The sequence below is a fragment of the Hakea prostrata genome, chromosome 10 (genome assembly GCF_041222555.1).
Source record: "Hakea prostrata isolate BN-2017 chromosome 10, UWA_Hpros_2, whole genome shotgun sequence".
NCBI classification, from domain to species: Eukaryota; Viridiplantae; Streptophyta; class Magnoliopsida; order Proteales; family Proteaceae; genus Hakea; species Hakea prostrata.
In genome coordinates, this window is record NC_142609.1 from 33,632,780 (window position 1) to 33,658,145 (window position 25,366).

General features: G+C 39.4%; 1 protein-coding gene across 3 annotated transcripts in view; it reads left to right on the top strand.

The window, feature by feature from the left end:
* The first annotated feature begins 1,298 nt into the window (after positions 1-1,298).
* The window catches only part of LOC149002582 (sec34-like family protein), a 46,701-nt gene continuing 22,633 nt past the window's right edge, over positions 1,299-25,366 (top strand). Inside the window, exons 1-14 of one of the 3 annotated variants that reach the window (XM_089137189.1) lie at positions 1,299-1,608; positions 1,679-1,805; positions 6,329-6,412; positions 6,628-6,735; positions 6,846-6,890; positions 6,981-7,055; positions 10,105-10,200; positions 15,751-15,828; positions 19,370-19,455; positions 19,596-19,662; positions 19,822-19,884; positions 19,967-20,062; positions 22,409-22,513; positions 22,667-22,759. In XM_089137189.1, coding sequence (XP_088993315.1) covers positions 1,722-1,805; positions 6,329-6,412; positions 6,628-6,735; positions 6,846-6,890; positions 6,981-7,055; positions 10,105-10,200; positions 15,751-15,828; positions 19,370-19,455; positions 19,596-19,662; positions 19,822-19,884; positions 19,967-20,062; positions 22,409-22,513; positions 22,667-22,759 — 1,080 coding nt within the window. In that variant the 5' untranslated portion in view covers positions 1,299-1,608; positions 1,679-1,721. Of the gene's footprint in view, positions 1,806-6,328; positions 6,413-6,627; positions 6,736-6,845; positions 6,891-6,980; positions 7,056-10,104; positions 10,201-15,750; positions 15,829-19,369; positions 19,456-19,595; positions 19,663-19,821; positions 19,885-19,960; positions 20,063-22,408; positions 22,514-22,666; positions 22,760-25,366 lie in introns of all 3 variants that reach the window. The other 2 variants (XM_089137187.1, XM_089137188.1) reach the window with 2 other exon arrangements.

A 25,366-nucleotide genomic window follows, 5' to 3' on the forward strand; every position in this document is an offset into this window, starting at 1 on the left:
TGCTGAAACATATCAAATACTGATTCTATACCAAATTGACATCCTTAATTTCAAAGGCCATTCTATTATTACAATAGTGCTCGATGGCAGATTCTTCTTTTTTTACCGGAATTCTCTTGGACCTCGTTGGTGTTTTTAAACTGTTGTCAATAGACTGTGGCTTTAGGTATTAGTATTGTACCATTTGCATTGCGTCTTACCAATGTTGATATAGATTGATACCCAAATTTTTTGTCATTTTAGATCAATTACAAGGACTGGAACCATAGGCACATGTGACAGGAAGGGAGAAAGGGGTAGAAGGACAAAGGTTCTAATAGGGCTGCAATAGGGTCGGGCTTTTGCAATCCCAAGTCTAGTCCTATATATTCTAATCTAAGCCCATTTCTGCCTTGACCCTAAGCACTATAGGCCAAGCTAAACCCATTCCTGCCCTAATTGGCCTTGTCTCTGACCCTTATTGGTTCTATCCCTATCATTGATTAGCTTTGACCCTAGTCCTGATTGGTCCTATCCTTGACCCAAGCCCTAATTGGCCCTATACTTGGCTCTGTCCCTGGCGTTGATTGGCCCTATCTGTCCCTATCCCCTAGCCTTTGCCTTGATTGACCCTATATTTGGCCTTATCCCTAGTCTTGGCCTTGATTGACCCTTTACTTGGCCTTGTCCCTAGCCCTATCCCTAGCCCTGGCCTTGACTGACCATATACTTGGCCTTGGCCTTGATTGGATCTATTCCTAATTCATTGAGATCAAACATCATGGCCAGAATTAGGGCTAGAATCAAGGCCAAAATCAGGGCCAGGGTCAGGGCTAAAAATCAGGGACGGGTCGGGACAGGCTCGGTGGGCCAAAGAGTAATCCTAGGCCCGCCCTTGGCCCTAACCTGCTCGTAGGGCAAATATCTTGAATCTAAGTCCTATTCGGGCTAAGGGCTTAGAATAGGTCAAGGCCGTCAGGCCAAACTTGCACCCCTAAGTTCTACCTATAAGTGACTACATATACCTATGAAGTTGCCACCATGGCTACCCAAAATAAAGGAAAATAAAGCAAAGGTTGCCATCTTTTTTTTTGGTATCTGAAGTTCATCCGGGCCAGCTTGCGCACACCTCGATTACATCATCAGGGAGAGTTTTATCATCTGCAACCTCTCCACCGAGAAGGTTTCCATCATTGTGCTAGAAGCATATCTATACCCTCTATTGGATCCACGCACATTGATGTGTCCGATACAGAAATAACGGTACCAAATTCCATATCCTATCGGTTTACGTGTCAACGACCAGCCTCGATGCCGTTTAACTAAAACCATGCATCAGACTCGTTACCGTGCCGGCGTTCACACTCGCGGCCAATACGCTAGTGTCTGAACTCTGACCCGGAAGTACTCGTGCAATTCAGATCGTTTTACATGCTTTAGAACTTCCAGGGGAAAGGACCATTGTCGAGTTTAACAATGTTGGCCCTGAACCGGAAGTGAATCCAGGGACCATTGTGGTTCAGATCTGCAAATTTAGAAGGGAATGCTTCGAACAAAGGAAAATTACGATTTGTTGCACTGATTTGTTGTAGGAGATAGCAATTCTCCCCCGTAGCCTTGGCCGCCCAGGTGCTTTCATTTGCTTCTTTAATAGATCTTGCCAATCTGGTTCTAAAACCATTTTTTCTTGGTTTTGAAGTTAAGGGCAATTCGGAGCTAGGTCAGAGCTTCTTATTGGTTTCATGGCGACCAAAACAAGTTCTTCATCTCTCCCCAAATCAGGAGCTGCTTTGAAAGGTTATAATTTTGCTTCGACTTGGGAGCAGGTATGGGAATTCACCGATGTTACTTCCTGATGCTTACGTTAATTGATATTCAATGACGATGGTACTTAAATGAGATGTTGAATTTCTGATAACTAAAGAAATATATGAGGAAACTGCACATTTTCCTAAAACAATTCTGTTCTAATTATTTTTAGATTTTTAGCAAACAACACGCTACATCCAACCAATACCTGTGTCTAATCCTTTTGAATTAGGATGAGAAATTTCTGCACAGATGGTGTAGGAGTTATTCGCACACTCTATTTCTGTGGTTGTTTACGGAAAAATCATAGTAAGTCATTTCTCAAAGTAGAAAGGTCTGCCTTTGGAGTGCAATGTGTGGCGCAATGCTATGTACAATAGACTACCGATATTTAGCATGGACACTGAATTTTTTATATGCTTAATTGCATTGCTGCAGCTTCTTTTTTTTTTAATTAATCTAATGTAATGTTCATATGTTCGCAAAAATAGCATGTAATGTTAAGGAACTTATGGAGATGCGCCTGAATGGGACTTTTGACCACTGTGTTGCATAAGGTAAGATTCAAACAGAAAAATATGAGGGATTGAAAGGAAGACCTAGATGAGGCTCATTGCTTGGAGACCCCATTCATGTTTGTCATCTTATTCAGTCTCTAATACAGAGTAAGGGATTGGAAAGCATGTTTCTTGTATAAATGAAGCTGGTTGATGAGGGAAGAGGTACTTTTAGAGTGGTGTGATTTCTGATTGCAATTAGGCTGGAAAATGAAACCTCATAGGATAGTTATAAGAGCAGCCTTGCTTTTTAATGGATGTTGCCAACCAAGAAGCATATGATGGTAGCCAAGGGAGAAAAACTTGCAAAAGTTAGGTTGAGTTCCGGATTTAATGAATTGATAGTGATAATTTTAGAGTAGAATTGAAGGACGAAAAGTTTCATTGGAGATCCCCTCTATTCGGCTGGCTCCAGTTGGTGACAAGTTTGGTCATGTGACAAAGATCAACATTTGCACCCTTGAGTAGCGACTTAGTATTAGTTGAGATCTACGAAAGCTAGGATCTTATGAAGTTGGACATGGTTGCACATTCTTACTCAATAGTGCTTCAAAGGTCTACTAATGCACATCTGCAAAGAAGAATGGGATCCTAGATTGAAGTACCAAGATAATGGTACTCAATGAGGGGGAGACCTTACATAAAGTGGATAAAGTGGATTGGAGGCGACACCAGTGAGGTGCCTATGCAGCCAAGCCGCCAATCTAGATAAAGCAGCATTAATGCCTAGACAGGAAACTAAAGTGTATGGTTTCTAGGCAAATCATGGCTGCAAAACATGACGCTGGAGTCATTGAAACTTGTATGTGATTGGGACACTGCTTCAAGTTTCATTAGACTCTTTCATTGTGAAATATGATCCAAGTACCAAATTAGTATCTAAATGGCTGCAAGGGAAATTAGCCGATAGAGTGGCCCCAAATTTGGAGAGAATGGTTACCTGGACAAGGTGAGATGATGCTCCTATTTTTGAGACAGTTTCAATCGATGATTCGATGGAACCTCTGTATGGAGGCGTGGTGAAATTAGAAAGTTTCTATTTAATGGAGGAATTAAGTGATGATATGTAAAAGGTGGATCACATGGAGGTAAGATGGAATGATGACCAATAAACCTAGCCACTTGTGAGATGGATGAAGGGAAAAGAAGGTTCAGCAACAATAACTTTTCAGTTATACCTGTTTGAATGAGGATTCCAGCAGCAGACTGAGCATGGCAGCTTGAAGATGGAGTGATCTCAGTTTGACAGTTTTCTTCCAATCAAGTCTTCCAATATTTCCTTAGCCGTAGAATGAAACATGATGTTGGCTGCAATATTAGGTTCCATGTTATTCCACAACCAGATCATAATAACTGCATTTTGTTTGGACCAGGCATGATATTCTTTATGTTTAGTGGTAGGGGCTGCATTCTCAATGAGAGACAATGTTCCTTTGGCTAAGTTATACACTGGGACAGCTTGGGCCCACAAGAGGTAGTTGGAACTTGGAAATGTCCTTAAGTTTAATAGATGTAATCTGAATACTGAGTTGCTCATAAGATAAGATAGGTGTAGGGTTTTCCACAGGGGCAGCAGCAGTGCCAGAGGTCAGTACAATAAATTTCAGGGCTTAAAACGTGCAGAACAGCAATAAGAGAACATAATTAGCAAAAGGTTTTTATTTACAGAAGACAAAGGGCTGAAGTCGATTCTGACAAATGGAACAACCATGATGTAGAAACAGCAGTAGCGCCCACAAGAATATTCAGAACGCTGTAGCTGCAATGGCAATAACAGTAGCGGAGCTTAACCAAGGCAGAGAACACCCCAGCAGTAGGGCAGTAGTAATTGCAGCGGTAGCAGAAAAATGTGAGATATGTTTACCAGAATAAGGGCAGCAGTTAGCGCAGATACTAGTAATGATCGCATCAGTAGCAGAAAAATATGAGATGTGTACCAGCATATAAACAGCAGCCAGTGTATATTGCAGAGAATTTGTAATCCATCAAAGAAAGAAAAGGACATCCTAGAGAACCACAATAGGGCAGACTTATCTTCAGAAGGAAGGAGATGACTTGCTCTGGATCTGGAAGCTGTATCACGAATGGAAGTAAATAATGGCAAAAACAATTCCACATCTTCGGAGTCTGCTGTAGTGGTAGTGTTAAACTGAGATCACTTCATAATTTGTCAAAGAAGTATCTCAGTTACATGGGTAAGGCAGCAATAGGAGGCTGCACACCAGATAGGAAGAACAAACTTAAAAAACTAAACAGATGATAAATTTTTTGGGTTTCCTCAAGCTAGTTACAGAGGCTCTGTTTCCATGTTGCAGGTTAGGACCCTAGAGGAGAAGAGAGGAGGAGAGAGGAGAAGCGAGGAGAAGAGAAGAGAAGAGAAAAGAGATACCGAACATTAGAAAGGAGAGCCTGCAATTCGGTTGTATCATCTCCCAATTGTAGGCCTTATATTTTTAGTTCTTTACAACCAAAATAATGACAGATCTGCCCCTAATAATTCTGTTGGAAGAGTTACTTCATAAATAAAAAGAAGAAAAGGTTCCCATTCTAATGTGACTCTAGGACATAAATACCCCTAGTGTCGCCACTACCTTTTAACATTTACAAATAGCTTGTTGTCTGAGTTAACTATGTCCTTTTGTTGTTGTTGTTGTTGTCGTTGTTATTGAATTATTGTTAACATCTTAAAATGTGTTAATACCCACTTAAGATTGCAAACGGATTCCCAAGTTATAAAAACCATTTCAGCCAATGAACAACTTACGCTTATTAGTCCAGCTAGTTTTTAGTGTGAAACTTAACTCACTTAAAAGTTGCATGTAAAATTATAAAAGCATTTCTGCAAAACTGAATTATTTTTTGTTCGGGAGAGATTTTCGTACATGGCTGTGTTTGTATGTGGGTGTACTTTCAGCCATTGGATGGATATAATCATGTGAAGTTCAAGGCTTCTCATCATCATCCAACTTTTTCCAAAAAATTCTCAGAAAACAATTGCATGATCGGAAATTTTTTTTTTGTGAGAATTTATTATTATTATATATTTTTTTATTTTGTTCCAAAAGCAGGAAATATAGTTTTTGAAAACATTACCAACTGGTGCATAAGCATCTTCCCAACTAAATGAGTAGGAGTTTTGCATTTTTTTAAACCTATGCTGTTGAGTTTGCAACTCAATATTAATTAACAGCCCAATTGCAACCCTGTTGGCCTTTATCTAGGGGGTGCTTTTCCAGATGTAACGCATCTCCCTTGACCTATTGGCCTTTCTAGATGCTAAGTTAATGTAGACAGTAAATGCACTCAAAGGATACCAGGATGGAGAAAGAAGTCCCCATTTATAGCCATATTCATGACGGTCTGGAAACTAGTCTACAGCTGCTTGACCGTAGCTCAAAATCTAGTTTCAGACTTTCAGTAGGTCAATTTGGTCAGACTGAGATGAGTGAACTCCTAAAATTTTGGCAAGAGTGCAAGACAGTGAGAGTTTTCCCCCTGTATATTTCACTTGGCGATTCCTGGGGGGCGGGCAAATAGCTGAAATGGCCAAAAGTTTCACCGAAACAGTTTCACTTGACCATTTCGAAAGGTGAATGACTGAAACAATCGAAATTTTCAAGTTGAATGATTGAAGTCACAGTGAAATGATGCATATTTTCAGATTGTTATGGTTCCACTTTAACAGTTCAGGGATTGCATTAATCAAGAGCCCCATATAAAATTGCTTGCTTGTTTAGAGTGATGAGTCTTCAATTCTCTTTCTCTTCTTAGCTGCACATGGTCATACCTATTATTCTCCCTCTCAAGTTTTAAAACAGATCTGTTTGGTAGGAATTTTCCTTTTCTGATGAGAGTTACTGCCTTATTATTTGCATTAATTTACTTTACTTGATATTGCTCATTAATGTTCTACTCCTACTACTATTCTAAACCACATCTAAACTAGTGTTTGGTAAATGAATGCCTTCTTGCAATTTCAACAGAATGCTCCATTGACAGAGCAGCAACAAGCAGCAATTGCGGCACTATCTCATGCAGTTTCGGAGCGTCCCTTTCCCATCAAGATGGTAAGTGGGTATTATTTCTTTAGGTTAATGACCCATGCTAATGAAACTCATTAAAAAAACTATTGTTCTGTGATTTTTATTGGTTAAATCAATTCTCAGAATGTTTTTCTTTTCTTAGGTATCCTTATCATAGAATTCAATGTAATGTGTCAGCATACAAAAATGGCCTTAAAAATGTAACTTACTAATAAAAGTGTCTTATCTTCTTGCTGCAGTCTCAAGAGCATATCTTAGGTCATGATAATGGTTTGTCTGTTTCTCCAAAGGATAATTCTTTTGGAGACTCAGGGGTTGTAGAAACAGTTCTGGTCAACACACATCAGGTATGCTATTACGTTCCTACAATGTACTTTCCATCAGTGAAGTTCAATTGTTTAATTTTTATGGCTTCCAAATACAATTGCTGTGCCTAATGCAGTTCAGTAATGTGCAGTTCTATACATGGTTTACAAATCTTGAATCAGCCATGAAGTCAGAGGTTCGTACTGACAGCTTAGCTTGCAAAAATGCATTTGCAATAAATTTCTTGGACGGTTTATTGTTCCTAATTCATCTTTTCTGTTCACAGACAGAGGAGAAGTATCGTCACTATGTAAATACATTAGTGGAACAAATGCAGATATGTGATGATATCCTTCGTCAGGTATGTGCATTTTCAAGGTTCCATTTTGTTGTATACCCAAGCAACACAGGAAGGAAAATCATCGGGGGGTTATGGGTAATGCAAGATGTTGAACTCAAACCGGAGATTCCAGCAGGAGATTGATTTAAACAGAATCATTTCCATATTGAAAACAAAATTAAATAACTATAACTCTTTTGCTTATTTTTTTGTCTTTTGTATTTTTTTTGCCTTTTGTTTTGGATTTCAAAGCTGTAATAACTATAGGGGCATTAAATTGATGAGCCATACTATGAAATTATGGAAAGAATAATTGAAACCCGTTTGAGACACTTAACTACAATTACGGAGGACCAGTTTGGGTTTATGCTGGGAAGATCTACAACGGAGGCAATTTACCTAATTAGGAGACTTATGGAAAGGTATAGAGAATGTAGGAAAGACCTTCATATGGTATTTATTGACCTAGAAAAAGCTTATGATAGAGTCCCTAGAACGTTAATTTGGCAAGTACTAGAGAAAAGAAGTGTTGCTAGTAAATATATAGATGTAGTTAAGAATATGTATGATGGTTCGGTGACAAATGTAAGAATAGTGGGGGGACAAAGTAATGAATTCCCAATTACAGTTGGTTTACATGAAGGATCAACTTTAAGCCCATATCTATTTGCACTTGTAATTGATGAATTAATCAAAGACATTCAAGATGAGGTCCCTTGGTGTATGCTTTTTGCTGATGATATTGTGTTGATTGATGAGACTCAAGGGGGGATTAATACCAAATTAGAATCATGGAGAGTAGCTTTGGAATCAAAAGGCTTTAAGCTAAGTAGATCGAAGACAGAATATCTAGTTTGTAACTTTAGTCATGATCGGGCAGACGATGAGGTAGTGATACTTGACGATAAAGAGATTCCTTAGAGTGATTGTTTTAGCTACCTAGGTTCAATCATAAGTAAAAGAGGTGATTTAGAGGATGAGGTTTCCTAAAGAATTAAAATAGGGTGGATGAAGTAGAGATGTGCGTTCAGGGTCTTGTGTGATCGGCGTATTCCATTAAAGCTTAAAGAAAAATTTTATAGGACCATTGTTCGACCAGCTATGATGTACGGTGCATAGTGTTGGGCTGTTAAAAAGAATCATATAGATAAACTCAATGTAGCAGAAATGAGGATGCTAAGATGGATGAGTGGCAAAACTAGGATGGATAAGATAAGAAATGATCATATTAGAGTTGGTTTGGGAGTTGCTCCCATAAGTGATAAGCTTCGAGAAAGTCGTTTGAGGTGGCACGGCCATGTTCAACGAAGACCTATAAATGCCCCTGTACGGAGAAGTGATATAATCCAGATTGAAGGAACTATAAGAGCTAGGGGTAGACCTAGGATAACCTTAAAAGAAGTGGTGAGAAAGGATATGTATAGTTTAGGCCTTGTATCTAGCATGGCCTCGAACAGAACTGATTGGAAGGCAAGAATCCATGTAGCCAACCCCATTTAGTTGGGACAAGGCTTGTTGTTGTTGTTGTTGTTTTGGATTTCTTTATATATGAAAGAACATAAAAAGGTAACAAGGATAGACGCTAGACAGAAGAAAGGGGCTAGGGGGATGGCTATCTCAGCCCTAGGTCTCTCACCTACAGCTACCTCAGCTGTTGAACCGGGATGTTTCTTTATAACTGAGGCTACTAGGCCACAATTCAATTCTGGAATCCACCTTTTTCCCGTTAAAATAAAATAGCTATTCATAGCTTTGCCAAAGCTTTACAAGAAATAGAAAGTCTCAAAAATAGAAACCTACTAACATACTAAGAAACTGAAATTAGAAATTACCTAAGATTCTATTTTAAGGAAATGAAAATACTTCCTAAAGCTGAAAATTGAAACTAAATTATGGCAGCATTAGGACAGAATCTCTCCACTTGATGGGTCGACAATAGCTTCCAGAAAGCATCCCCAAACAAGGTAAACATTGGCAGTGACTTGGTTTATGTGAATAGTGTTTTTGGTCTATGTTTCTTCTCCATTCATGCTTCTAGTTGGAGCAGGGCTGCCTTTTGAGATGCTCCATTGGACCAAGAAAAACTTGCAACATCATCATACCAGGCTGCCTCTAATGGCAGTTGCATACCACAACCATCCTGGGCTGGTTTTGGGTTTTATTGCTACGGGTACATATGGACTTATGTTCTACACCAGAGGGCTTAAGAAAGGGAGCAAGGATCGAAATGTTTTTTTTTTTTTTTTTTTTTTTTTGGGGGGGGGGGGTTGGATCCTCACACTTCTGAAAGTGAGTCAAGTGAGAGAATGGAGGTTCCAAGGGGGGGGGGGGAACTGAATGAGTTCTTTTTAAATCTAGTGTCTTGTCATCCATTGATTGACTGGAGAGTGGAGTTGTAAAAGTGTCAAACCAATGAGGGGTGCTCCATTTTCAAGTTTAGATTTGGTCACATTTCTCCAGTATTATAGGAAGGAATTGGGTTTCTTTTGAGAAATAAACTTCGATGGAACAGTCGCATCTATTATTTAGACAGCTGTAGAAAGAGGTCATATGTGAAAGGGGAATAAGTGGACCAGGTTATCCAAGATCTGCTTTTATATAAAATGGAGCAGGTTGGATTGGAGATTTCCTTTGACCCATGCATTTTATTCTGGTTGGTATCTCAACTATAGGTCCAGTATTTTTTTTCCTGGGTTACTGGTTTGAAATGTAATTCTTAATCGTACTTGGATCCAGGCTTCTAAGCTGACATGTATTCTATGCGTTAGTGCCAAAATTTGAGGGCCTTTTGTGTTTTTTTTTTTTGGGGGGGGGGGGGTGGGGGGGAGGGTTGCTTTTTTGATATGCGTATAAACCGTTATACACAGTATGATGGCAACCCATTAAATTAGGGAAAAATATTTTTTATTTTTCTTGCTCTTTGTCCTAGTCAGCAAACTAAATTAAGCCTGCAATCTACTTTATTGTACTGTGCTATACAAATATTAAGTTTTTTGATATTTCTATTTGCCTATTTCATTCACTATCCTTACTCTCTTAAACCTTCCTAAAATCACTGCATATAGTGCAGGTGGATGATACACTTGATTTATTCAACGAACTACAGCTGCAGCATCAGTCTGTTGCAACAAAGACAAAAACTTTGCATGATGCATGCGATCGCCTGGTAATTCTCTTCTTTTACTTTCATTAGCATTCTTAGAATGTTGGTGCTGGTTTGGCTTAGTCTTGAGGAAACATCGCCTGGTGATTCTCTTCTTTAGTTTTCATTTGCATTCTTTAGATTGTTGGTGCTGGTTTGGCTCAGTCTTGAGGAAACTTGGTAAATTGAATTTTCACCTCCATGCCACTCTGGTTACCATGTTATAGTGATACGGTGCTGGCACTTTTAGTTATTAACCTAACTTAAAATAAAGCATCCAGTCTGTTATGGAACTCATGAAAGGTTTATAAAGTAACAGAAAATAATACTTGGGCTCATGATTTAGATTCTCTCCTTCATAGATAAATTGGTACTTGGGATATGGTTCTTGTTATTGATGTACTGCTCTGCTCATTGAATCCCAAGTTATGTCTGCAGCCAATTTAATAAGTTTTTCTCTGTATTCTTGTTTTCTTCATACCGACATATTGCTTATATAGTCTTCCCATGTTATGCTGATAAATAACATCTAAGGAGGAAGTGTTGTGGAGTGCTAAATTTTTTTAGCCCATATCTACTTTTATAATATGATATGTCTGAAATCAGACTCTAAGAATCAAACCAAATGCTAGAATGAAGAAGAAAGCAAGGAAGAAGAAGAAGAAGGAGGAGGAGGAGGAGAAGAAGCCTCTTTATTTATAGGCTGCAGCCTTCAATTACAATCTCTTAGGACAGGATCTGCTGTCCACTGAAAAGGAAACAAGTATGAGAATATTCTGTCATATTATTCTGTAACATTTGATAGATGGGGTCAGACCTAGCGTAACAGACTTGCGAGAAGATAGAAATACCAAAAAAGAGAATGAAGGCTGCTCATAGTTGATAGAAAAGTTACGCAAATCTTAGAAGGAAGTCCTTAGAATTTGAAGTGGGCGATAAAGTTTTCCTGAAAATGGCACTGATGAATGGTGCAGTGAGATCCAACAAAAAAGGAAAGTTAAGTCCGAGATCGGAATTGGATCTTGAGAATCTTTGCCGGTACGGTACTACTATCTGTGACTTAGTGGGTAAGCTTGTCTTTGCCGCCACTATACACCATCTTTGGTGGGAGCGTAACACGAGAAGATTGACTTCCAAATTGCGATCTTGAGATATGATTTGGAATACCATCTATTTTGATGTTTCTTCGAGGCTTTGTTCTCTTCCCCACCCCCTTGTTGCTGACTCTCTAAGAAATAGGTTGATTGTTAGTTCTTGGAGTCTCTCAGCTTCTTTCCTGTCCCTTGCTTGACTGGGACTCTCCCCTCACCCCTCTATATGTGCTCCTGTTGGCTTTTAGTAATTTAATTTTTTATTCATCCAAAAAAGAAAAAGTCCAAGATATGTAGGACCATTCAAGATTATGGAAAGAGTTGGACTAGTAGCATACAGACCTGCCCTACCTCTAGAGTTGTCCAACATACATGATGCATTCCATGTATTGATGCTGAAAAAGTATGTGGTAGAGCTTACTCATGTGCTACAATACGAATCATTAGAATTGAAAGATCTTTCTTATGAAGAGAAGCCAATCGAGATAATGCAACAAAGAGAGAAGAACCTAAGGAACGGGACAGTACCCCTTGAAAAGGTGTTGTGGAGTAATCACTCGGGCCAAGAAGCTTCATGGGAGTTTGAATCCGATATGATGATTCAACATCCCCAACTTTTCATTTGATCAGGTAAGCAAATTTCGAGGACGAAATCTATTTTAAGGAGGGAAGGACGTGGTGCCTCACATCTTATCACATTATTATTTTAACACTGCTGGAATGATTCTAAACCCAAGATTATTAATTGATTACCTACTGGTTAGACCTTGTGCTGGGATGATTTGTTTGTTAGTTTAACTAGAGGAAGTTGGTGTAATTAAACGATAGTTTAAAATAGAATTGGACTCCAAATCTATGTTTTGGTCGAAAGCCAATTCCTCTTGTGGACCCCACATACAATGGAATTAGATTGTAGTCATTGAACTGAGGATGGGGAAATGATTAGTGTATTTTTTTTAGACCTAGAGGTGCCAATACTAGGATCTCTGAGTGGGTCTTGAGCAAGAAATGGAAGTGAGCTTGCCAGCCTATTAGGGAACCCCAATAGTTATTTAATTTTAGAAATATATGTGTATATATGTAAATAATATAGTATTATATAATATAATAGTATAATATTATAATAATGGATGTGATGAGTCACAAGGTGCAGGAAGAGGAGGTGACACCTCCCACCACCGTCCTTTATATGCCACTTAAAGGGATAGGTGGAAGGGAAAGAGGGATTTAGGTGAAGTAATGATTATAACAATCAACTGATATATTATTTAATAAATATGTAAAATACATTGTTATGTGGGGGATCCCTACCATTATAAATGGAGGACGTGAGGTTTGAAAGAGGGTTTTTCGTGCTCTTGATACCGAAGGTCGGATCCGATTTCTCTTCTAGCACCCTAAAGTTAAGCGTGCTACTTCTCTTAATTGTGTCTTGGATTTTCTAAAGGAGATTTTGAGATTTTCTGGTTGGGTGATGTTATTAGTGAAAGAAATGTTTAAAAGAGCCCAAGGGTCATGTTGGATCCTGAATTTTGGCATATGCTAAAATGGGGATTTGACTTTAGGAATTACCCCGTAAAATCCCAAAGAAAACAATGGATGCATGGTTGTGTGGTCCTTCCACTCATGACCAAGTTATGAGTAAAACTTGGTCTAATGTCTTGCTGAGTCAAGGAATGGCTTTAAACCATTGATAATGAGAGCCCCCATAATATGGCTAAATATTCCTTGTATTAAAGTACTGTATCAAACCTCCACTTCTTTGAATCAATGGAAGACCTTTGTTGATTGGATCTTTGATGATTTGGCTTATAGTTTTTTGAAAATTTTGCTAGAACTTTAGGGTGTAATTCTTTTTATTTGAGTCAAACTTTTATGACAGTTAATAAAGCGACACATATTCTTAATAAACTTCTCTTTGCATTTGGTAACAAGTCCATGGCTATGTGATGTTGACACCCTGCTCAGCTGATTTTTGTGAGGGTTTTCTGGCCTCTTATGTTTCAAGTTTCAACAAACATCTTGATGTAACCATAGAATGAGATCTTGCTCAAGATCTTGGTTGTTTGAGATTTTGAGGCGAGATCTCTTGTGAGAGCTTTGAAATCCCAAAACTCGACCGAGATCTCGGTCCACCCATATGCTTTAAATCCCATATTTCAAGCGAGACAGCTCAAGATCTCGACTTGTCTTGCCTTCTCTTGCTGCTTTTTGCCTCCTAACTCACCAAGAGCATCCTAAACCTCATATTTTGCTGGATTGACAATTAATCTTGATCTGCAGCAAAGTTTAGCACATTTATGTCAGGAAAGGAAAACCAAACAAGCCACTTGAAGGAGTTCTTCAACTAAGGCTACAAAAGTTATTCATGAGCCCAAGCCCAAACTGCAACGGAAATCTCGAGGCCCAAAACGATATAAGGCCTCTATAGGCACGGGGGCGCTCATGCACATTGGGGGAAGGTCATCAACAACAAAATGTGAAGCATGGGCCATATCTAACACTTGTGTTACGGACTTATGATTTAAATTGAACTTATAATGATTGTGTTATTGTATTCTTAAGAGTCGAGAATGTGATGTTCTATTGTATTCATATGGATGGAATTTTTTGTCGGTATTTAAGTTATTTGATGTATCTTATCACTTGCTTTTCATTTATATGTTCTAATGGTTCTATATTTCATGTTCTATAACTTTGCATGTTCATTCTTGCAGTACTTCGGTTTAAAACTTAGGGTCGAGTTAGAATTCATACTTAGGGTTGTCTTCTCACAAATCTAAGACCACCAGTGTGTTTAGAAGGCCTAGAATAGGCTAAATACCATCTTTGAACCCAACCTAACCCTTAAAAACCCCCCAAGATGGGCCCTCAAGTTCACTTGAATTGGCAAGAGAAAAATACCAGATCTCGAGCAAGATCTCGCCAACTTGAGTGAGATCCTGCTTTTTCTCAAGGGCGAGATTGCCCTCGAGAGTGAGATCTGGTACCATGGATGTAACCCAGGGTATGAGCTAGTCTTCGGGACCCTCTCAAATTGAACCAGCAGCTATCTAGGCCTTAAACCTTTGCTGTCTGAGGCTAAAACTCAGAAAACAGCAGCTAAAACACTGTCAGAGCTCTCAAGGAGCCCTGTGGCTAGGTCAAGTTGGGTTTCCAATGCTTGGATCTCAGTGTGGGGAGGTCTAGGGTTAGGTTTTGACTAGAATTAGGGCTGAAAATTCAAGAGACGCCTTCTGTTTTTAACAATCTGTAATTCCAGAAATTTTCCAATTAGAATTAGGTCTCTTGTAGGGTTTAGGGCTATTGGTTGGGGCTAGGGTTAGGATTGAACGTAGGGTTGGGGTAGCAATACTAGTCCTAAAAGGGTTTAAGCTTTGGGTTAGGGGTTAGGGAGATATTGGCGGTTTTAGTGAGTTTAGGGTTTTAGGATTTCAAGGAAGTAGATGAACTGCAGAAAATTCTGCAAATTTAAATAAAGGACTCTAGTCAGGTTCAGAAGTAGGGAAAGGGGAAGACGGTCTACAGGGGCAAGGATGGGATTTATTGGGGTTTTATGTAGGGAAGGGGAGGCTGCTGCCGTAGGCAGAAGAGGGAAGGGGGAGACTCGCAATGGGTTAGGGAGAAGAATTGGGGTAGGACTGTAGGAGTAGGGGTTGGGATGTAAGTTACCTGAAGGGGGAAGGGGCTGGTTGGTTTGTTGCTAATTTGATGAAGCTTCTAAGGTTGCTGCAGGTCTTTGGAGTTGAAGAAGATGAAGAACAATTGCAGAATATAAAAGAACACTCTTTCCCTGAAAAACCTATGTCAAAATTTTTATTGAATATTCAAGCTGCCTTGCCTACAAGTGTTGGGAGCCTTAAGTAGCCTTACAGTTGAGGGAAAATTAAACTAGGACTCTCTAACCCATTTAAGAAACAAATTTGGACTCTAACTAGGGAACCCTTTTGTGATTGGGATGCCCTTTACAACTCAAAAACACGATAAAAAATTTAAAAGGAGTCTTCTTAGATCTCCTAAGTCAAAATAACTTGCAAAAATAAATAACAATTATCCGAAAGGATTCCTACTTGAGAGTTGGATTCCAACTCTGATCAGGACTCCATCTACTAATCCAATTGAAAAGAAAAAGTAGATATGAACTTTTAAAAATATCAGGGAATTCATTGGACCCTATTGGTATTCAAAGGGGGGGGGGGGACTACCCTTTTGAAGGTTTGGCCAGCCCTTTGGTCCACCAATTTGGCTTGGTTCTAGGGTCCTTCTTTGAGGGCTTTTTTTAATTTTTTTTCTTCTTTTGTTTTTGTTTGGGTGGGGCAGTTGGGTGAGATGTGGGCCCGGTTACATCATATCTATGCCTATGACTCCCCCTGTTAGGCATTAAACTATAAACAACTCCTTTGTTTTATGAATTTCTTATTGTTGTATTTCTTTGTTCAAAGTTTATTCTTTTGGAAATTGATAGGTGCTCATTGTGTTGCAGTTGATGGAGAAACAAAGATTAATAGAATTTGCAGAAGCACTTCGGAGCAAGCTTAACTATTTTGATGAGTTGGAAAATGTAAGGTTTAGACTTAATCCTGTCTGAACTCCCTTTTCATTTTTTTTAATTTTTTTTGAAAAAGAACAAGAATAGAAACTCCGGCCTATCTGAACTTGATGGAGTCAGCAGTTGGCCTCATGTGGGGAAAACTGAGGTCTAAACCCAGAAAAGGGGATGAAGAACTGGGGATCAAGATGAGAAATGCAAAAATGGATAATGACAAATGAAGGATTGAAAGTAAGTTTAAAAAAGAAAAAGAAAAAAGAGAGAAATGCTCTGGTAGTCTCAGTCTGGTGGGTTTGGTTGTAGGCATTTTTCTTTTTTGATGCTCAAGGTATGAAGAAAGGTGGGCTCGCTTTTGCCTGCTCCCCCTCATCCCTCCTCTGTTAGAATCAAAGAAGACTCTGGCTATTCCTTCGAGCAGGCCTTCCACTTTGACTCATACCTTTCATGCAAATCCTTTGCGCATGCTTAGTGCTTTTCTTGGGCCTGGCCTCCCATCATTGACAGCACTATTAACAATTTCCTTTTCAGACTCTGCCTCTGAAATCCTGGCTAACTGGAACCCTCTAGGGTCGACCCAAGCTCAGACATTGTTGGAGAAAGTAGAGAAAAAATCACTAGCAGTCGTAGATGCCCTCTCCTTCTGGCGATAAAACTCCTAAGTCTTTAGATTGCAGATAGAACCGATTTGCTGCTCTTGTTTCTGATGGGGACATTGAGCTTGAGCTTAAGGTCCCAAGCAACCACTCCCAGCAGCTCTGTATACCTCTGACCCCGGCAGTGATCTCCACCAAACCTGTCCCCTTGCCCCTTCCCCTCCTAAGTCTCTGCCACCTTCTGGCCATCTCCTCTCTGCCCCCTTTCACTCCTGGGGGAGCTTCTTCTTGTACTAGACTCTGCTTGGTATGGGTTTCTGACTCTCTTGAACCTGCAAGGCCTTTCTTCTCTACGGACCCTACCTACTCTTTGATCCCTCAACCTGTCTCTCCCTCATTCCTGGCCAAGCCCTGGCCCATCTCCTCTTATTTGGTTCTATAGGGTCGAGGCCTGATGGTCTTCTTTATTACTGATGGACCAAGATTTTTCCTTACCCGTTATCATCCCTATCCAGTGCGAATTTAAAAATGCTGGTGACCTCTGCCTGCCCCTTGAGTTCTCCTCCCATTTGATCAATGCAGGTGTTTAAGCTTGCCTCACTCCCAGCCCCTGTGGGGTCTCAATGCTCCCCTCTCCATTGTTTGAATGAAGACCAGTATCTTTTATAATATGAGGAGCCTTATTCTCTTATTTATTTATTTTTTCATCATCAGACTAGTCATAATGACTGGGGGCCCATAGGCCCGGGTGGGGGATGGTGTGGAGGGACGGAGGTTCAAACCCATGACCTCCTTGGACTTATTGCCTCTAAATAGGAGGCTGCCACCACTGTGATAGATCCACTAGGGATCTTATTCTCAGTGTTAGTCAGCGGTAGCCTTGCAGGTCATTTTTCTTCTTTTTGTAGGAATACACCAGGCTGACCCCTATCACCCTACCACTTCTCCTTGGTCACGAGTGCTGTCCACAATTCCCCAAATTTATACTGATCAGCAGCTTATCTTGCTGATTTCCAAGTGCAAGGCCTTAAAACCTTGCCATCTTGCTTTTTTTGATGGCCTTATGATTTTCTCCAAAGCTTCCATTGGCTCCGTTAGAACTATTATGGCTTGCTTTCAGCTGTTTGAGGACTTCACAAGCGTTTAGAATTAATCCCAGGAAGTCCATCACTTCCAGACTGGTGTTAAAGTGTCTCTCGCGAAGCTTCTTTAGTTGACATTTCAGGCTTCTTCCTTGGCCATCTTCCAATTTAACATTTGAAGCTACTGTTAGTCCCTTGTAGAGTCACTGTTCTCTGTTTTCCTGCACTGGACCTCGTCAGGAAAACGCTCCAACTTTGGAAGGTAAGCTCTTTTCCAGTGTAGGGCACCTACCATTAATCCAATAGGTCCTGCAATCTTTTACATCTATTGGTCTGCCATTTTGGTCTCCTGGCTGCCACTACCAAGTCCATTTAATCTCTTTTGACTTCCTTATTTTTGAAAGGCTTGACTGCAACTAGGTTTTTCCACTTGTAGCCTAGTCACTGTGGTAAAAATGATTTGCAGTTTGCTGGTCAAATATAGAAGGTGGTCTAGGCATCTGTCAGATCAAGGATGACAGTATGCTGGTCTTTGAAACTGGCTTGGAAGATTGCAGCCAAGGAGAAGAGTATTTGGGTTGGTTGGATTTACTCGATTAATTTGATGTCTGATTCTATTTGGACTGCCTCAATTTTCTCAAAGGCTTCCTGGTCTTGGTGGAATATTCTAGCTCTAAGACCCTGTCCCCTTGAATGAATCTGGCAATCTGCTCTTTGATTGGTGACTGTAGATCCACACTCTTTTGATTGATTATTGGCACCCTGAAGGCATCCTCTATTCAATCAGCTCTAGAGTTTTCTCGAACAGTGGCCTGCCCAGACTCTCCACATTTGCCGACATTCTTGAGCTTGTTACTGGAATCCCCTCCCTCCTGTCAACCGGCTGTGATGGATCTTTAGTGTGCTCTACCTTCTGTTTTGAAAAGCAGAAGTGATTGTGTCTCTTGATTGTCCTCTTGTTCTGGCTGGTTCAGCTAAAAGTCTGCTCGGGATCTTCTTAGGTGAGGAAGCCTTCTTGCCCCTGGGGGAAGCTTGTGTTGGTTTAAAAGGTGTATCCCTCAATATTGCTTTGCAGTTTGGTGAGTCTTCTCAAATTACCTCCCAACTCTGTCTTTCCTCTGACATTGGCATATGAATGTTTCCTCAAACTGCAATCTCTACTGGAATGCTGTGGAAGGCATCGATCACCTCTTCTTTGCTTTCCCTCTACCTGCATCTATCTGGAAGGGTGTTCTTGCAATGTGCTGGCCCCAGCATAGAAGAATCCTTAATTTCAACAGAGGATGGACATGGGTTGACATGACTTTTGTGGATCTTCAACTTGTGACCTAATAGGAATCTTGCTTTGAGTGCCACTAAAAAACCATAATATGATGGAGTGGAATGCCAGGATATGGACCACCAACTCTGGACCTCTTTATCAGATTTGGGATTTGATTTCATTTGAAGTCAAAGGAAAGCAGCTTACAGGCAGATCCTTGATTGCTGGGAGCATGAAACCCTTCTCCTCGCCTTTTTGGTTTTGGACTCCCTGTCTGAAGCAGCACTTCTTTGGTTCTTTTGTTGTTTTCTCCTTTAGGAGTCGTTGTGGTTTCCTACTTTCTGCTTAATTCAACTATTTAATTAACCAAAAAAAAAAAAGAAAAAAACACTTTATGGACAAATGTTGACTTTTTCTAGTACCTTCAGACTTTTATTTAATAGATTTGAGGTTTGCACTGATATTACAGTTTTCATCTGATTGTTACCTTATGGATAAATCCTGCTTTGGAGTTTGGTCTAGTACCTTTTGATTTTGATGGGTAGATACAAAGCTGTGCAAAGATCTAACAATTGGCATTTGTATTTATCTGCTTTCTGATTGAATGCATTGTGCAGGTTGCTACAAATTTTTATTCCCCAAATATGAATGTTGGAAATGGGAAGTTTCTTCCACTGCTGAAACGGCTTGATGAGTGTATCTCGTAAGTGATTTTAGTACTATTCAAATCCGATACTGTAATTATATTAACCTTCAAATTGCATTCCAAGGCTATGCTGCTTAATGACAAGGAATTTTGCAATAGCTTTTTGAGTAATTAGTTTTCTTTTGTGCAAAGTTTAGATATGTTGAAAGCAATCCACAATATGCAGAATCTGGAGTTTACCTGGTCAAGTTTAGACAGCTCCAGGTACTTAAGTGATTTTAATGTTCTGAACTTTGAAATATCTCTAGCAGTAACATGTGATAGAGATCAGCAGGTAGCCATGCCAGGATCTATAATTATGGTCTAAATTACTGTTATTTGGGTTGTTCTCTAATATATATTCCATTTTTATCCTTACTGCAGTCCCGCGCACTTGGTATCATCCGTTCTCATGTTCTTTCAATTTTAAAAACTGCTTCGTCTCAGGTATTACCCCAATATCAGGTCCAAAAATTATTGTGTCCATTATGTGGAACTGTGATGTGTAATTTCTGAACGTCAGGTTCAGGCATCAATTCGGGGTAACGGTGGCAGCAAAACAGCTGTTTCTGAGGGAGTGGAGGCATCTGTTATTTATGTTCGCTTCAAGGCAGCAGCCAGTGAGGTATTGGATCCCTCAGTTCTTTTAGACAATTTGTTACATAGTAATGGACGAGTAAAATGTTTGCATTATTTTGTTGATGCAAAACAGTATTTTTCTTTCCAAAATAGTCTTGAGACTTGGGCATTGGTCCAGTTTTAGTTATTTTCTAGAAAACCCCAGGCTCATGTGAATAACAGGATTGGCTGATCCTAGCTAACTTTGGTTAAGTCTTAGCCAAGGATTGTCACTGAGACTAATTAGGAGGGGATCATCAGCGCTGATCGGATACCTGATTGTAATCCTTTAATCCTTGGTCTCCACTGGTTTGATGGTTTCACCATCTGTGTGACATCTGGGGTCTTGGATGTTAATGGTAACCTGGTAGGTCCAGCCTGGTTTTATACTGTATGTTATCCTTCGAATCTTAGTACCTGGTATTTCTTGGTTGTTACACTTAGTTCCAGACTGGAACCAACTGTAGTTTGACAAGACGCCTGGTCTTCTCTGTTAAGATCCATAGAAAAAGCCTTGGACAGTTAGAATTTCTTCATTTACTTCATGTTCAAAAAGATTACGTAAAAGTTTAGGATCTATCAGAGAAGAGGTCCCATCTCCATGGTTTCCCAGACAGGAAAAGAGGTTGATTACCCACCGAGCTTGGATATTGTGCCTTTGTATGGTTGGGTTTCCTAACATGCCAACTCATCAGAGGGAGCACTGTGGGTGCAAAAGTAATTAACTTTAAGATTTAATGTTTACTTCAATTGCTAATTTTCTTAATTTTATAGGAACCATGGAACCTTGCTTTGCATGTAACATCCATGTTTTTTTGAGGCTGGATTTTGTAAGGACTTACTACTAAATATTTTCTATGGGGGTTTCTATTCTTGGAGCTCCAAAGTTTTATTTTGTAAGCCATCCAAGAATGCTTTTGACTTCAGTAATGCATATAGATTATGATTAGAGAAGGGCATTTAATGTAGAAGTCAATTCAACCAACAAACACTCTTCAGTAGGATAGATGACAGGCCGAAGTCGATGCATAATTCCACCGTTGGATTTGAGGTTTAAGTAGTCGTGAAGCTCTCCTCCAAAAATCAGCATGATCGGACATCGGATGACCGTTCGATGAAGGGTTTGATCGAAACTGGACAGAGGCATTCAAAAACGGGATTTTTCCTCTTTTTCTTTCTGAATATAATTCTTTTTCCTCTTTTTCTTTCTTTAATTAAATCCAAGATAGGAAATAAGATATTGAGGTATGCAAGGACTCTTTTCCATTTGGACTCTCTCAATAATATTTTTGTAGATTTGATTTAAAATCTCAGCCGTAGATCAAATTTGCCTTCTTTATCTCTTCAATATTTCAGAGTTGGCCCATAATCACACATCTCTAGCCCATCATGCTCCAGATCAGGCCCATTTTCGCATTTGAATGGATTTCTTGACGTGTAAAATAGCATGATTCAAGCCCAAAACTCCAAATATTTGCTTAAATCTTGAAAAGTCCTAAAATCTGCAAAAACAACATAAAACCCAAGGTAACTCCACTCTAAGTGTATAAAATGCATGTTTTATGCCCTAAGATTTCACACATAAATGTGCTCATCATAAATCTTTGATGTCCAATATCCTAGATTGTGGGGCTGTCTCATGTGGTATTTTTGTTGGGCATACAAGGATTGCTAGTTGACTGAAGTCAGACTTTCATACCATGCAGCTTCTTTTTTTTTTTTTTTATTTTATCAGATTGGTGCACTGGTATATACTCCATGGGATCACTATAACTTTATGTGTTCAAATTTACCATTTGATACCTTCAACAAGAAACACCAAGTTGTTCTTGTGCTGAGTTGGAGATATATCACATATTCAATCTCCAAAAAAAAGGGATGTGAGTTACTAATCTTGTACTGAACGTCCCACCACTTGTTGGACTTAAAAGTTAGATCCCTTTGAGATGAAACCTGGAAAATATGTCCCGAACTCTTTTTTAAGTACCCACAGCTCAATTTCAGCTCACTGAACTCAACCTCCCACTTACGAGGCATCTAGACTTAACCTACATATGGGATGATAGTTTTATCTAACAACATTATCTAAGAGATTCTAATCTCTCAGATATACCATGTAAAACAATGCTGAAGAGTAAGTAGTCATGGAAACTGGTAGCTCAGTGGGCCTGTAGACTAAAAGTACACGATTCTGTTACTGCTGTTTACGAACTTCAGGAGCCATTTGGAATGGCTAGTATGACTGTACAACAGTAGAAATATATTTGGCAAAATTTTTCTGATGGGATTCTTTACTAGGCTTGTACACAAATTAACTTGTTCATGCTTAACAGAGCTTAATTTATGATTGTAGCTCAAACCATTGTTAGAAGAAATTGAAAGCAGATCTTCAAGGAAAGAATATGCTCAACTTCTTGCAGAATGCCATCGGCTGTACTGTGAACAGAGGCTTTCATTGGTGAGCTTTTCTCATTTTACTCCGAATGAATTCATTGACAAGTTTTTGGTTTATTGTATATTGTATATTGTGAAATACTCTTTCTTATTTGTTGCCAGTTAGCCACCTCTGATGTTATAGATATTAATATGCTTAAGGATTTTTACTATTTAGGTTAGAGGCATTGTGCACCAACGGATCTCTGAATTTGCCAAGAAAGAGGCTTTGCCGTCATTAACCAGATCTGGATGTGCATACCTTATGCAGGTTGGGCATCTAATTCTTTTTGCTTCTTCCCTCATTGTCTTTTGGTTATTAGCTGTGAAGACTTGATGTTTCATGGCAAGTGGTACTAAAAGTAAAAGCTTGAAATGTTTGTTGTTCTTTCCAAGGAATAATTTTTGTGTTGATCATAAAGTGATACCATTTGACATTCAGCTGAAACATTTTCTTGCTGATCCTTAAAATCCTTGATTGGTGTTTTCCTTATGTAGCCATCCAGTAAGGGGGCTGTATGACAATGTTTCTATTCTAAATTAGTATTTTACTGTTTCTGAGTCAGAATCTTTTTTTGTTGGTCTTTTAATTTGGAAATACTTCCATCCAAAATGATGCATAGCACCACCAGAAAATAAGTATTTCTGCCACCAAAAATGAACAAAATACATATGAAATGCATTTAAATAGAAGTATTTCTTCTGTTTCTGCCAAATTACACAAAATGCCATCCAACACATTCTCATTATTAAAGGGGCAGTATGGGAGTTAGACCCTAAAAGCTCCCCAGGGCCTAATATCTTTCTTGGGAGTTTTTCTCAGAGTGTTGGGATGTGATTCATGCTTGTTTTTGTACATCTGTTCAAGCTTTTTTTCCAAAAAGGGAAGATCCCAAAAGGGATTAATAATTGTTTCGTAACTCTTATACTGAAAGGAGGGGTGGGGGTGCTGTAGCCTTAGATAAACTCAGACCAATATGTATGGGGAATTTCTTTTGTAAAGTGTCGTCGAATATTATAGCATTGAAACTGAGTACATTGCTGCCCTTGCTCATTTCTGAAGAACAAGGTGCTTTCCAGAAAGGGAAAATAATTTTTTAAAATATTTCGGTGCCTCTGAACTAATCTAATAAGCTATCACTTTGGTGAGAAGCGTTGGTATGTGTTTGAGGTTAGACATTGAAAAGGCTTATAACTCTTTATTTTGGAAGTTTTTATTTGATGTTCTGTCATGTTTTGGCTTTTCTGATCGGTGGCAAGGATGGATTTGTGAGTTTTTGGTCTCCATTAGGATCTTTGTGCTCGTTAATGGTGGTCCAGTGGGTTTATTTGAAGTAGAGCGTCGATTGAGGCAAGGAGACCCTATCTCTCCTCTATTTGCACAAGAGGTTTTACCTAGGGGGCTGAAAGCTATGGTGGTGAAGGGTAGGTGGCATCCTTTACTGGGATCAAGAGGGGCCACGGTGCCTTCTCATTTACTATATACTGATGGTATATTTGTCATTGAGAATGCATCTCTAAGATTTGTTAAAAGGTTGCTGCTGTTTTTAGAAAATATCAGGAGTTTTCATGTCACATATCAGTTTAGAAAAGAGCAAGTTGTATCTTGGGAAAGTCTCTCACTGGAAACAAAAATTGCAGATCTGTTGCATATTCTAGTTGCCATGTTTCCTACAAGATACCTTGGTGTCGAGATGTTTATAGGCAGGGTACCTCATGCAAAGGTACTGCTTGTATTGGACAAGATCAAGAATCATCTACATGGCTGGAAAGGAAGTTGCTTTCTCAAGCGGAAAGGGTGGAATTGATTCAGTCCATCATAGCAGGTATTCCTATTCGTAACTTTTTGGTTTATTGGGGCCTAGTAGTATAGTCAGAATTGTAGAGAGGTGGATGAGAAATTTCATATGGTCAGGAGATATTGAGACAGTTAAAGCAATCACTGTCAAATGAGAGAATGTCTGCAAACCGAAATCAGAAGGTGGTTTGGGCATTGGTTGTCTAAGGGAGATAAATTTTGCATGTTTGTGCAAACTGGCTTGCTTTATTCAAACATACAAAGTCATTGATGACGAATTTTCTATGGCATAGGCTGGTGGATTCAAGTGGTAATCTCAGAGTGCTTGTCAATAGCTCTTCCTTATTGGCTGGTCTCAAAAAGTCTAGTCCTTTGTGCAGGGAAAGGAACAGTGGACTATTGGTGATGGGAAAAATATAATTCCTGGAATGATAGATGGCTAGGACCTTTCTCAATTGCTTCTGGTTTTGATGTGGATCAAATTGGAATTCGAAATTCCTCAGCAAAAATTGTTCAATGTATTGAAGGCTTAAATTAGCTTCTCCCACCAGTTCAATCCCCCATGTTATAGGAGATATTTCAGATGATTCAGAGAGTTGATCTCTCATCTTGAATAATGGAAGATGTGTGTCACCGTAGAGAATCCAAATGGAGAATTTGTGCTGAAGTCGGCATGCGAATTGGTAGAAAAATGGCTACAAAAGTTAGTTGGAAATGGGCTATTTGGGATGCACATTTGCTGCTCAGACTCTCCCTATTCAGCTGGAGCATGATACATGGAAAGGTTGTTGTTGACGAAATAGTGAAGTCTAAGGGAGTAATGATGGCTTCTCGATGTGATCTTTGTTGGAAGGCAGGTGAAGACTCAACACACCTATTGTTACCATGTCCCTTTACACAACAGTGTTGCTCATGTTTGGCCTCTTGCTTTGATATTCAGTTAGGGCATAACGACTCTATTCAAGAGGTGATGGCCTGGTGGCTGAATCAATCTAAAAGGTGCGAGTTGGGTAGTGCTTGGTTAAATGGATGTGTGTCGATTCCCTATTACATTTGGATGATGCAGAATCTGAATAGAAT